Genomic DNA, 14,437 nt, shown 5'->3' on the forward strand with positions numbered 1-14,437 from the left:
AATATGCCTGAGCAAGAGGAAGTGCAATCCAACTTGTCTAACTCGCAATTCAGAAAATCGATTCCATGCCACTGGAAGTTGTTTCAATCACTGCTTATTCATCCAGAAAAGTCACTCTTTCAATTTCATGGTATTCGGCGAAAACAATTTGATCCTGGCATCAACAAAATGGACGCTAGTGTTTCAAAACAGGAGTCTCCACACTCTTTTCCATGTGCTTTTATTAGATTTTTAACACTCACTCTCCTTGGTTTAATTTGAAAGCCTTTTGATCCTGGTATTTTGCGGTAGCTGAAGTCCTTTATAGTGATGAGAACTCGGGGTCGAGTTCTTCACAAGAAGAGGAGACTAATGTAGGAGCTTTTTAGAATATTTTTAGTATTTTAATAATTTTATTTATTTGTGGTTAGGATCTTTTTATTCTGTGAATATGGTCTTTTAATTTGTATATTTTATTAACTTTTGATTAGGATCTTTTTATTTTCATATTAGGATCTTTTTATTTTAGAATAGAATATTTTTAGTTTCATTAGGGTTTTCCTATTTCTCTATTTAAGCAGTTGTAAGGCATGAGCCATAGTAAGTTTTTGATTATTAAAAAAAGAAGATTTCTCTCAAACTCTGGTGGATTCCAGATTATTTTCTAGGGTTTTAGCGCTGGCTATCTCCCTTTCTGGTGGATTTCAGAAGTCTTTTCTTTTAGAATTTGTGCTTGCAATCCTAGTACGACTTCCGCTGTATCAATTAGTGTATGTGGTGATACACTACTACAAAAAGTACTTTTTCACATCGGGCGAAAAGTACTTTTCACATCGGTTATCAACCGATGTAAGCAAAGGTGATGTAGTATGTCCCCACCTTTTCACATCGGGGATACAGCCGATGTGAAAAGTTATTTTTCACATCGGGCGCGTCATATAACCGATGTAAAAAGTTGTTTTTCACAACAGATGGTAGAAAATAACCGATGTGAAATGTATACATTTCACATTTCACATCGGTTATGTTTGAAACCGATGTAAATTCTATTTTTTTTTTTACATATTTTACATCAGCTTATATTCTAACCGAGGTGAAATCTCTTTTTTTTCCAGTTTTTTTATAGTAACTTGAGCTGAATAATTTTACATCACCAATCTTCTTTAAAAAGAGTAATTCATTGATAAGTAATAATTGATCATGCATTGCCAAATAAAACTGATCATGCATTGTCAAATATTTTTTTGAAAAAAACCAAATATATATATAAAATATAGGAAACGGTCCAAGATCGAAATACAAAGTAACTGCAAAGTAGCCAAAACAAAGGATGGCTAAACAAAACAACAAGCTACAATAGAAAGAAAGATAAACTAGCTAAGCTAAAGAAAATACTAAGGTAGTAAGGTCTCGAACTACTAAAGCAATAAGATAGTAAGAACTCTAAAGCTACTAATCCAAAGGCAACAAACTGTCCAAATTTTGCCAAGCCTCCAAGACCTACTTTCCAGATAACAAAAAGCTACCATATGCCTTGCTGTCAAAGAACACGGGTCTCCTTGTTTGCGCGCTGATCCACCACCAATACAACAAAAATAGATTCACTACCACTTGAAATTCTGAGCCACGCAATTCAGCATAAAAAGTGCCTCATATGAATCCATTCAATCATCCCTCCACCAATCTACCGTCCATATCAGCAAAATTCCCAGCAATTCAATCAATCCAGCATAAACAAACTAATGAAATGATTAGTATTTCAGCTAAACAACTCAACAAGCAACATATAGCCAAAACAAAGACTAAGAGAATCAAAAACTAGACTATAACAAAGGTTTGTGACATTTTGATGAAGAGCTCAAACAATGCGACAAACTAGGAGACAAACATTTAACTTATCATAAAATTAAAATACCTCCATCCAAGACTTAGTAATATTAGCAGAGACAATGTCAAGCATATTCTTCATCACATAATATCCACAATCATTCCCATTAGGCTGCAACCTTGCCTACAACTGAATTCAATTTTTATACACTTAATATATATCAAAACAACAACAAGACACATCCATAATCTACACTACACTTACTTTGGGACAACGCCATTGAGACCTTTTTCTATTACCCTGGGCCGCTTGATAAACCTCCATAGCTCTATATCAAAAAAATTGAAAACAATCAACAAAGAAAATTAAACATTTCAGGGTAATAGGACATAAATATATAACAAAAGCGACATAAAATATACACTTACTTTGTAACAGTATCCTTCATTGGTGAATGAAGATCATTGTGTAATGAACAAAGGAGTACTAAAGTATTGTCTTTAGGAAAAATGATAATTAATTGACAATGCCCTCTGTAAGCGTGGAAGAACAATAAGTGTGTTAAGTAAGATATATTTGGATTAAAAATAAATAAAAGAAAACACAAATTTACATATACTTATTCAGTAAGATATGGTGCTAAGTAACACACTTTGTTGAAATCACGTAACTTAGATTGTATGTGTGCTTGAACTCTCTTTTTAGACCTTTGGACATTTGGACCTGCTAAACTCAAGATTACTGGGTCCAAGATTCCAAACACATCTGATTTGTTTCTTTCAATACATAGACGATGGATATACCTGAATAAATTTGAAATTAATATTGAATATTGCAGTTATAAAAGATAATAGTAAAAATGATAGTGTACTTACGTGCACCAAACTTGTAGAATAGAACAGTCAAGTCAAGACGTACCCACCAACAACTCTTTAATACACTTTGGTGAAATCCAAAAGTTTTCTACCTCAGGTTCATGTTGTAATGGTAAAGATACATGTTTTTTCTCTTTCAAAAACATAAATAACCCTCTCTGAAATTTTCTTGTGCGGCGGAACAAGAACCTTTTGTGCTTCCAAGACCAAAAACATTTTGATCTCCTTATTTGTTTGTTGGGGAGATTTCAGACAAACCCATAGTCTTAAGAGTCTCCATAAATGACTGTTGCATCTTGTAATGCGTCAGGGACAACTGTTGTTCAAACTCTTCTTTACATTCTGCTTTAATCTTTGCTGTAAGTTTTTCTTCAAGTTTAGTCTCAAGTTGTGCTTCAATCTCCTTAACATCTATGGATTGTGTTCGACGTGAAGACCTTTCGAAGTAATTGGTTAGATTAGCAATTCGTACAACACCACAAGCACGACCACCATGCTCAAATGTTCCAATTGCCTTTGTCAAGATATCATCACGTCCTTCTAAAACAACAGTTCCTTTTTCATTTTCTTCAACCAGTGAGTCCTACATTTGCAAAACACAGATTGTCAGAACACATAAATTTAATATTTCATTAGTGGAAAAGAAGGAGGCCGCATACAAGGAACATATACAAGCATAATTACAAAGTAATCATGGAAAAGGTATTTTACTTACAATTTTCTAAGCAACAACTCGTGTAGCCTCTGATGTGTATTCTCCCCCTCGCTTTTGTCGTGCTCTCTTCCATTTGTCATGGCGTGACGGTGGAGATGGAATACAATCTAGTTCTCCTGATGCGTCTGGTTCTTGACTATTTTCTTTAATCATTTTCTGCTCAAGCAAATCATATCCTCCACGAGAAAATATATGTGGGTGAAGATTCTTAGCCACATTATCCCTACCCTTTTGACTTTTTCCCTAAATTTGTTTGTTAAACAGTAGAAAGCCAACACATAAGCAAGGTTACTGATCAAGGAGTAATCCAGAAAAAACAAACCGAAAACATAAGCAAGAATATGAATCAGTTTATTCATATTAGAGGAAGACAAACAGTTTATCACACTTGATGAATATGAATCATGAAAACAATTCACTTATCTAACTCAACAAGTGCAAACATTTGATAATTAAAACTAAAGAAAACAAAATTAACTTGATAGCTCTTACTAGGAAAAAAAATACTATTACTACTAACCTTAAATTCAGAGGTATTTCGAGACTCGACAAACTTCTCCCATACATCTTCTTTAATATAAGGGTACACTACATACGGAGGAGGACGATCGGGGTTGGGGTTGGTAATATATTCAAATGTAAGTTGTGTCTTAAAACCTCTCCATCGGTCCCCCAACCACGTCATCCATTTTCTCTTCAATTCATCATCACTTTCTCTAATATTAAAATGAATCTATATACATAAAAAAAAGTTTGTGTTACTACCTAAGATCAATAGATACAAAATGAATGGGTAAACAATGAATTAAAAATACAACAATAATACCTTGAGATCATCCTAAATTGAATTTTTAATGTCTTTATGTACCAGCCGCCACTCATCTATTAAAATACTACAAGTACTTCGAGAAAGAAATGATGCATAACTCTTAAACACTGCAGAATTTTCACCATAACATTTCCCAGTTTGTGGATCAAACTCAATCTTCAATTTCACACCTGTTTTCTGAACTTTGGAAATTTTAGTCATCTTAGTGCAACCTCTAACCATTCTCTTTTTAGGTTCACTAGACGAATGACTAGGTTCACCAGACGAAAGAGGGATGTTGGTTGAATCAGCCATGTATCTGTTTAAACAAAATAAAAAGATGTCAGAATGAAAGCACAAATAAATGCAATAATAGCAGCATCATTAGCATATAAACTAATTAATCAAGTAGATATAACATGTGTTGACATATAAATGCAATAATAGCAGCATCACCAACATCATTAGCATATAAACTAATGACATATAAACTAATTAATCAAGCATATAAACTGAATTTACTAACTTATTCCAACAAAAAAATGAAAACTTACTAGCTCTCCCATATCCCTTCTTCATGATCCAAACGACTAACTTGCACATCGTCTACTTCATTTTCTTCATTGGAGGTAAGCACATTTGTTGCAGAAGAAGGAATCTCAGAAATATGAAGGGTTTCATCACTACCATGTGTGGTTTTTGGTTGTAGAGCCACCGACCACCTTTTGTTAGAAAGATCTGTGACATAAAACACTTGTTTTGCTTGGGATGCCATAATGAAAGGTTCATCCCTATAAGCTACCTTGGAAAGATCAACCAGTGTGTATCCACATTCATCAATTCTTACACCATAGGAAATATCTACCCACTTGCATTTAAATACATGCACTGTAAATGTAACATAATCAACCTCCCAAATCTCTTCAATCACCCCAAAGTACGGTGTAGATGTCATAATAGGTCTTTTATCTTTTGAACTAGAGAAGTGCATGGACTCGGCCACAACCATAACCCCACTATTTTGCATAGTACTTCTATCATCCTTTGATTTTGTATAAAAGGAAGTTTTATTAATATCATATGCACTCCAAGTCATAACGTTACATTTAGGCTCAAATGAGAGTCGTTTTATTGTATCAGAAGCACTATCATCATTAGCAATTATTTCTTTAAACCATTCAGAGAAACTCTTATTATGCTCTTTTAACAACACTTTTTCATTCATCTTGGGGTAGTTTTCCTTTACAAAGCTTTTGTAGGCAGCTAAGTAAGGTTGAACTTCATCGGTGTTATTCAATATATACAAATGCGCTGGATGAAGTACATTCCAAGTCATTCACTTGACATTTAAATCTTGTGTACCCATACCTTCACATCTTCCATCATGACGAGACTTTGGAACCCCTATAGCATCCGCTTCTGACAAACAGTTTGAACAAAACTCAATAGCTTCTTCTGCAATGTACCTTTCAACAATCGAAGCTTTCGGACGGTGTGGATTCATAGTATACCCTTTTAGGATCTTCATGTACCGCTCTACTGGATGAATCCACCTTAAACAAACTGGACCACACAATCTAATCTCCCTTACCAAATGAACAATCAAGTGTTCCATAATGTCAAAAAATGAAGGAGGAAAATGCATCTCCAACTGACACAAGATGACTGCAGCCTCATTTTCCAACTCGTCTAACTTCAATGGATCAATGACTTTACTACATATTGCATTGAAGAATAAGCACAGCCTAGTTATGGTTTTCCTAACTTTAATAGGCAGTATTCCACGAATAGCCATTGGTAGTAGTTGCTGCATCAGAACATGAAAGTCATGGGATTTTAAGCCAATTAACTTGAGATCTTTCATTGATACAAGTCTCTTGATATTTGATGAGTAACCTTGCGGTACATTGATACCCTCTAAACACTCACAAAAACTTATTTTCTCTTTTTTAGACAAAGTGTGACATGCTGGAGGCAAATATGTCTTGTTACCTATCTGTTGTGGAGTTAATTGCTCCCGTATACCCATATCAGCCAAATCTAAACGAGCACTTAACCCATCTTTTGTCTTGCCTTTAATGTGAAGAAGTGTTCCAATTAGACTATCACAAACATTTTTCTCTACATGCATCAAATCAATACAATGTCTTACATCAAGACTTGACCAATATATAAGATCAAAGAACATCGACCTCTTTTTCCATATATTTTTTTCAGCAGACTTCTTTTGTTTCTTTCCAAAGATAACCTTCACACGTTGTTGTCGTTGATAAACTTCCTCTCCAGTCAAGGGTTTTGGAGCAACACCATGCTCTGCTTTTCCGTTGAAAGCTTTCTTCTTTTTACGATATGGATGATAACAGTCTAAGAATTTCCGATGCCCAAGATAAACAGTCTTCCTTCCATGATTAAGTTGATGGTAACTTGTATCTTTCTCACAAATAGGACACGCTTTATGCCCTTTAACGCTGTAACCAGACAAATTACCATATGCCGAAAAGTCGTTGATGGTGCAAAACAACATGGCACGCATATTGAAATGTTCACCGGAATACGCATCAAGAACATCAACTCCTTGCTCCCACAACAATCTTAAATCATCAATCAGTGGACTTAGATAAACATCTATGTCGTTTCCTGATTGTTTTGGGCCCGGAATCATCATAGATAACATCATATATTTACGCTTCATGCACAACGAAGAAGATAGGTTGTAAATTATCAAGAGAACATGCCATGAACTATGGTTGCAACTTAGATTACCATACAGATTCATTCCATCGGTAGCAAGTCCAAGTCTAAGGTTTCTCGACTCTTTGGCAAAATTCAAATCAATTTTCTTCCATTGCAAAGAATCAGCTACATGGTGAATTTTTCCATCTTCAATTCTCTCTTCTACATGCCATCTAAGGTTCTTTGCGTCATTTGCATTAGAGAACAATCTCTTGAACCTTGAAATTATTGGTAGGTACCATAACACTTTTGCAGGAGGACCCTTTGTGCTCACATCATCACTGGAATCACCATCTTTCTTTTTGTAGCGTGACGCCTTGCACTTCGGACAATGATCATAGTTTTCAAACTCTTTTCTGTATAAGATGCAATCATTAGGGCATGCATGTATTTTTTTCATACTCCATGCCCATCGGACACAATACTTTCTTGGCTTCATAATGACGATTCGGCATTGTGTTACCTTCTGGAAGCATTTCTTTCAACAATCCAAGCAAATCAGTGAAACTTTTATCACTCCATCCATTTTTCGCCTTCAAATTAAACAATCTTAACACAGCTGACAACTGTGTAAAGTCTGTGCATCCCGGGTATAGAGGTTCTTCCTTGTCTTTACATAAAGTATCATACACATGCGCTCTCTTAAATGATTATTCTCCAAGATCATGTATCATGTCTTCCAGCCGATCATCCGTATCTACACAAACTTCCTCTCTTTGGGATACACTTGGAGTTACTACTTCACCATGTCATATCCATCGTGTATAATTTTGACAAATCCCCGTCCAAGCTAGATGGTCCCTTATTTCATCCTTAGTAAGTTTTGGGTCCCGGTTCCCACAAGAAACACAAGGACAAGGAAAAAGTCCATTGTTGTTTGGAAGATTTTTTTCAGCAAATTCTAGAAATTCAGTCACTCCATTATTAAACTCATGACTTAATCGATTAGCTCTCATCCAACTACGATTCATAGCTACGTTCTAAAAATTAACAGATATTAAATTAAATTATTGTGCTAAGCTAGATCCAAAGTTAACATTATTGACACTAGAACCAAACTCATCAACATTTTTCAAATGATAAGCTAAACACAACCTTAGAAAATAAACTTACAGCAAGATGTAAGAGTTCTGCAGTGGCTGGAAGAGTTTGCCGGAGTTGGAGTGGGTGGAAGAGTTCGCTGAATTCGTGAAGAGGAAGGTGTAAATCTGAGGCAAAGCAGCAAATGAGGGTTCTTGCTCTGAAAATCACAAGAAACTAGTTATCACTTATCAGCCAGTACCGTGTAAAAATACCAAAAACAAGTATATCTAGATTCCATAGCACAACATGAAAGTAAAAGGGAAAAAACAAGCCACTCCTCCCCTGCCTCAACTTAACAACTCACCTTTAGAACTTCCATTTTTTATGCCCTGTGATGATAAATTATGATGTGATATAACTCTGCCTAAAATCATAGAATGTCAGTGTCTATATTCTATCCAAAAGAAGAAAATGTTCAACAGTTCAGTTTTTTTTTTGTCAAAAGCTCACTCTTTTCTTTGACAGTCTACTCATTTGTTCCAAGTTTTCAATTTTAACTCAAATGTTGTAATCTATATCAAAAACCAAGAGGTTATGTTACAAGGAAAACAAGTTACTGCATACAAATTTTAGTAGCAACCTTGTCATTATTGCAATACATTACCCCAATGCTTCTACTCTACTGCTCATATATTGTCATTACTTGGTAACTGGATTTTATTTTTCCTGTCTTAAAACCTGAAAAACCTCTCATCAGTTATCACATATTCAAACCACTAATTTGAGAGTCGTGTAAACAGATAAGTTAAGGGGCAGGTGATGTGACTGGGGATGCAGTAACACAAACACAATGAAATGGCAGCAACATCAAATCGGAAATTGTGTTACACCTATGTTGCCATTTTCCTTGTCAAATGAGGACATACATTGACAACCCTACTTCATCTCAATTGACATATATTTAGATGTGAATATAAAAGGAATACAAATACCTTATTAGCGAGAAAGCCTTGCCACTCTGGCTGTGTCCAATCTTTGCCAACTAAAGGCACGAACTTCCCAAAAACATCAGATTATAAAGGAATAAAATAGCAAACTTATAAGGTGTTTATAGTGATTCTGAAACTACAATGCAACTCTGATAAGCACTTTTCTTTACTGAGTCAAGTGGAACTACTTTCTGTTCTAGTATACCCAAAGACCACCTTTGGTCTTGGAGTCAGAACATAGAATCTCAATAAAATAATCATACAAGCATAACTTTGATATAAGCAAAATTTTCTCACATTACATTCCTGACTTAAATTTGAATCTGTCCCTTTTTTAAAAGCTATTTTCTCATCAAAAAATGAAATTCCAAACAATTCAATGTGCTTAATAAGCATTAGGTAATGTTCATTGTCTTTTGAAATATCATCACAGATTCCACTATATTCCATATGCTACTTGATTAAAGAGGCATGCTTGTGCAAAGTGCAAACGAAACACACAAGAAATTAGAACTCACATTGTCTTCTGTTAGATGTCTCTCAACAGCTATCAGAGAGCGAAACTGCCTTCCAGTGCCGGGCTCATAGTAATACTGCACAAATAAGACAAAAAAAAACATCAAATTCCAGTAATAATTGGAAACTGATTTCCCTAAGATGGAAATCGATTTCAAATCTCCTCTGTTGCAAAATACTTGGGAAACCGAATATGTAAGCCCAAATTCCAGAATTAATTGGAAACCGACTTCGAAAATTACATTACCTTGTATGAATTGCAAAACCCCACCAAATTAAGCGACTTCCATCTTCTTCCTCCAAGTGTTAGCAAACTTAGGTTTTGAGAGAAGCAGGAGCGGCGGCGAGTCACGAGCAGGAGCGGCGGCGAGTCACGAGCAGGAGCGAGGGCGAGGCTTAGCAACGAGCAACGGTGAGTCTTAGCAAACTTAGGTGCTTTCGTGAATGGTTGAGTTTGTGCGTGTTTGGGTTTTCAACGTTGTGTGAGGGACTTTTCCCAACGGTTGTATTATACCCGATGTGAAAAGTACTTTATTAAAATTTCAAAAATTCCACCGCATTTAACTTTCACATCGGTTTTTATATCAACCATTGTAAAAAATGTTTACTAATTACTTTCCACATCAGACATATTATCAACCGATGTGAAATCTCTCATTATTTAATCCCTGGTGTAAAAACTCTGATGTTAAATCTATATTTTCTAGTAGTGATAGACCCTGATGCTACCTAGTTTAGTTTGTGTAGTTAAATATGGTATGCAGTTAACGCTGAGATTCATTTTCCTTTGCCTCTGTTGTCAGTACACCTTTGTATCTCTGAAGTACATCTAGTACTTCCTTAATATATTTTTGCTTATAAAAAAAAGTGTTCAGTCGTAAAAAAAAAACAATACTGAGAAATTAAATACAATTTTGGCCCACTACTAATTAAAAAACAACATTCCTGTTAGGAAATAACACAGCTGAAGAAGTAAAATACAAGAATATAACGTGGAAACTCCAAAACCGGAGAAAAAACCACGGCCTTGTCAAAACCGACAACCAGAGAATAAACACTATGTGAAAATTGTTACTCCCTCCGGTCTTATTTATAAGCATGAAAGAGAAGAAAAATATTGGTCCTTTTTATAAGAACCAAATGAAAGTTTGAGCTATATTAATTATTTTTTTCCAATGATGCCCTTATTAATTCTAACTTTTAAAATGTGTTTCATTAATTATTCTCTCTTTCTCACTTTCCAACACTAATAACAAAGGGTAATTTTGGAAGTTTATTTTGATTCAAGACATATTTAATTCATTTTATCTAGTTTAATTACATTTCATCTTAACTTCACTCCAATGCACCCTTTAAGCCTCCAAGCTTCTTGACCTTCATTCTTCAGCTGTTTTGGACCTGATTACTTGAACACAAAGCTAGGAAAATATCTAGAAACTCAAAGGGTTATTAGCACAAAGTCTCCAAAACAAGTGGAAACTTCATGAAACATCTTAAACTTACCTAAAATGCAACTAAAGTCCCTACAAAACTATGAAATTACAAAAATAAAGCAAAAACACAAATAAAGATAAAAATGCATGAGAATGCATGAAACACTACATAAGACACAAGAAAAAGACTCAAAACTATCAAAGAAATGACCCTAAAAACAAAACTAAATGAGGGTAATCAGGCATCTAATTCATTTCAAACTTGGGAACGGGCTCTCATCTTTCTGGTTCCAAAAGTGGTTGGGGGATGTTAAGCTTTGTGATATGGTCTTGGCAGTGGATATCCATGACTTGGATGCTAGAGTTTGTGATGTGGCTGCCGTGGGAGGAGGATGGAATTTTTCCAATCTGTATACAGTTTGGCCACAACAGGTTCAGGAGGAAATCCAAAAGGTTCTGGATCTTCTGCATGAAGATGTTCACGAATGCATTGTGTGGGGTGGTGATGTCTCCGGCGAGTATACGGCGAGGTCTGGATATCGTTGGATCCGTGATCGAGCGAGGGCATTGACGATGGTGAGCCCGAAACAAGAATGGACTTGGATTTAGCGTCTTAGAGAGCACCATTCAAGGTGTGCTTCCTCATTTGGCTGTTGGCTCGTAATGCACTTCATATGAACATGTTGCGTTTCCACCGGAACATGGCTCCATCACCGTTGTGTGGGAGATGCCACTTGCACCCGGAAACATCGACTCATTGCCTGCGAGATTGCTTCTATGCCAGCACATTTAGAAGAGATTGGGCCTGAATGGCATGGCGGCCCCAGGAGGAAGTGAGGAGTCCATAGAGTGGCTGCGACAACGAATCTATCATGATGAGCCTCTGACTTTGGCTGCAGTCTGGGGAATTTGGATGGCTAGGAATAAAGTAGTGCACAATCAACATGTAATGCAGGAGAGTGCAGCTTTTGATTGGATCTTGAGCCTGAAAGAGATGTTCAAGCGCTGGTGGGGGACCAGGGAGCCACTGCGTCCGGTTCGCGAGGTGGCGTGGACGCTGCCGGGGGAAAACGAGGTGGCGGTTAACTGTGATGGGACTAAGGGAGCTGAGCTTTATAGTAGTGGGTTTGGAGGCTGCTTGAGAGGTAGGCATGGGAAGTGGTTTGTGGGTTTTATGGGGTTTGGACATGATGCTTCTGTCTTGACTATGGAGCTGATGGCGGTGTATCGAGGGCTTCAGCTGGCTTGGGATGAGGGGTACCATCGAGTTGTTTGTTTCTCTGATTCATTGCTTCCGGTCTCTTTGATCAGGAGCCCACAACCAACTTTCCATGAGAATGCAGTGGTGATTGGAACCATTTGTGATCTCCTCAAGCGAAGGTGGGAGGTTTGGTTGTTGCATACTCTTCAAGAGAGCAATTCTTCTACTGATTTTATGGCTAAAACGGGTGCTAGGCAGCAACTCACGTTCCTTACTGTAAGAGCTCCCCCTGTGGAGCTTGAGCCATTGCTTTTGGCGGATGCGCTAGGGACTTCTTACATTAGGACTGTTAGAATATGCTGCAAATTTCTAGAAACTACTACACAATACCATTATATATAGAACTAGAAACATGTAGACAATGTAATTTCTTGTAAAGTCTAGAAACTCTCTAAAATTTTCTAATAATTAAAAAGTTCAACAACCGACATATACAGTCGGTGAAGACAAGCCTATAAATAGGCATGATAGTCACATTTGTGAGGTGAGCTCCAGCAAACCAAAAGCCTTGTATAATACACAGGTTTCTAGACCAACACGATTTACTTGCTAACTTTGCTCCACTGTTTCAATATTTCTACTATTCTAAAGTCCCAAATTACTCTTCTGCTAATCATATACTATCAGTGATACCAGAGCTACGTTCGATCATAAATTGGGCGTAGTTATATTACCCACCTTCTATTTCAAAACTATCCCAACTATTACTAAAAATTTCTCTTGCACTTATAACCCACTTCCATAATTTTTCTAAGCTATGGCTAACGCCTCCCAACCTTCATCTATCACTGTCCCTATTTTCAATGGGGAAAACTATGATTATTGGAGTGCAAAAATGAAGACATATTTTTGCTTCCAAGATTATTGGGATGTCGTAGAAGAAGGATATACTGCTCCTGCAGATACTTCAGCTCTCACTGCAGCCCAAAAGAAACAGCTGAAGGAGAATAAGCTCAAAGATTCAAAGGCGTTATTTACTTTGCAACAAGCCGTGACCGACGCAATTTTTCCAAGAATATTGGGTTCTAAAAGTGCAAAAGAGGCTTGGGATACATTAAAGGAGGAGTTCCAAGGTAGCGACAAGGTACGTGCCATCAAACTACATACTCTAAGACGAGATTTTGAATTGTTAAAGATGAAGGAGTCTGAAAATGTTAAAGACTACTACTCTAGAATTAAAGAAATAGTAAAGCAAATGAGAGCTTTTGGGGAAGATGTTCTTGACAAGAAAATTGTCGAGAAAATTCTAATTACCGTTCCCCGAAAATATTGAAGGTATGAAAAACGATAGAAAGGGGGGGGGTTTGAATAGCGTTTTCAGAATAAAACTTCCCACTTAAGATTTTAACAAAGGGTAAATAGCCAAGTTGGTCCCTGAAAGTGTCCGCCACCTACAACTTCGTCCCTAAACTTTCAAAATGACGCACGTGGTCCCTGGATGTGTCAAATCTCCTTCATCAGCAGTCCCTCCGTTAAAAAATGTTCACGTCCGTTAACAGAAGTGTGACATGGTTTTTTTTTTAAGGGTCGATGCTGGTGTGGCATTTAAACCCAGAAAATAATAAAATAAAATAGTTAAATTGAAAAGAAAAAAAAACTTCAGAAAATAAAAAAAATCTAACCCTAAATTAGTCTTCAATCATCTCACCCTCTTCATCATCACATCAACACCTCACCTGAACCTCCTTCCATTCCCACCACTGATATCGTTATAAAGAAGAGAGAAGACGAAGCGACCAGCCAACAGAGCGTGTGAGAGGGAACATGGACGCAAAAATGGAGTCGATCTCCGTCCAGGAAGCGCCCACACGCCGTCGATGGGAGAGAACGAAGGGTCAAATCGCCGGCGAGAAGGTCGAGTCTAGGTTTCCGGGGGGGGTTAATACAGTTTGTGTGCTTTACAACTGTTCAGATGAATTAGGCTCTCACCTCTTTTTAAATTGTGGAGTTTCATGGAAGATTTGGATGAGAATTGGAGGGTGTCTGGGATTTCTCTCTGTCTTTCCACACTTTATGGGAGACCATTTCATCCAGTGGTTGGAGTGATTTGGAATTTAAGAAATGGTTTGGTGTTCTGTGAGGAGGCTTTTGATCTTGAAAATCCAATTGATCTAATCCAATTTCGAGTTTGGTTGTGGCTCAAAGTGAAGGGGAAAGATTCCATGGCTTCTTCTTTCAGATGGTTTGAAAATCCAATTGCTTGTTTGAGCTCCTTGTCTATCAGATAATTCCATTTTGTTTCATTTGCTACATTGTGGCACGGGTGGTGATGTGGAT

At 36.8% G+C, this 14,437-nt stretch overlaps 2 protein-coding genes across 12 annotated transcripts; one reads left to right on the top strand and one right to left on the bottom strand.

Annotated features, from left to right (window-relative positions):
* Positions 1–1,267: 1,267 nt before the first annotated feature.
* Positions 1,268–10,070, bottom strand: LOC130726569 (uncharacterized). Of its 11 annotated transcripts, none has more exons than XR_009014899.1 (12): positions 9,714–10,068; positions 9,469–9,543; positions 8,954–9,003; positions 8,052–8,178; positions 3,918–4,524; positions 3,398–3,640; positions 2,683–3,265; positions 2,460–2,610; positions 2,236–2,340; positions 2,072–2,135; positions 1,895–1,996; positions 1,268–1,718 (listed from the first exon to the last, which is right to left on the bottom strand). XR_009014899.1 is itself a non-coding variant. In XM_057577865.1 (10 exons), the coding sequence occupies exon 1, from the start codon at positions 7,375–7,377 to the stop codon at positions 5,542–5,544; it is 1,836 nt and encodes a 611-aa protein (XP_057433848.1). In that variant the 5' UTR covers positions 7,378–8,037; the 3' UTR covers positions 1,268–1,718; positions 1,895–1,996; positions 2,072–2,135; positions 2,236–2,340; positions 2,460–2,610; positions 2,683–3,265; positions 3,398–3,640; positions 3,918–4,130; positions 4,224–4,524; positions 4,760–5,541. The 11 variants fall into 11 exon arrangements, 3 of the variants coding, with proteins under 3 accessions (XP_057433848.1, XP_057433849.1, XP_057433847.1); XR_009014900.1 differs by having other exon boundaries at positions 8,954–9,016; XR_009014898.1 differs by having other exon boundaries at positions 8,052–9,003; positions 9,714–10,070.
* A 1,643-nt stretch (positions 10,071–11,713) lies between these two features.
* On the top strand, positions 11,714–12,502 carry LOC130725412 (uncharacterized). The gene has a single exon (XM_057576645.1). The coding sequence runs from the start codon at positions 11,714–11,716 to the stop codon at positions 12,500–12,502; it is 789 nt and encodes a 262-aa protein (XP_057432628.1).
* Positions 12,503–14,437: the final 1,935 nt, after the last annotated feature.

This window comes from Lotus japonicus, chromosome 6, assembly GCF_012489685.1.
Source record: "Lotus japonicus ecotype B-129 chromosome 6, LjGifu_v1.2".
NCBI lineage: Eukaryota > Viridiplantae > Streptophyta > Magnoliopsida > Fabales > Fabaceae > Lotus > Lotus japonicus.

Bases quoted from the DNA above. Each gene is read 5' to 3' on its own strand.
- LOC130726569 (XM_057577865.1), bottom strand. From the start codon at position 7,377: ATGAAGCCAAGAAAGTATTGTGTCCGATGGGCATGGAGTATGAAAAAA.
- LOC130725412 (XM_057576645.1), top strand. From the start codon at position 11,714: ATGGCGGCCCCAGGAGGAAGTGAGGAGTCCATAGAGTGGCTGCGACAA.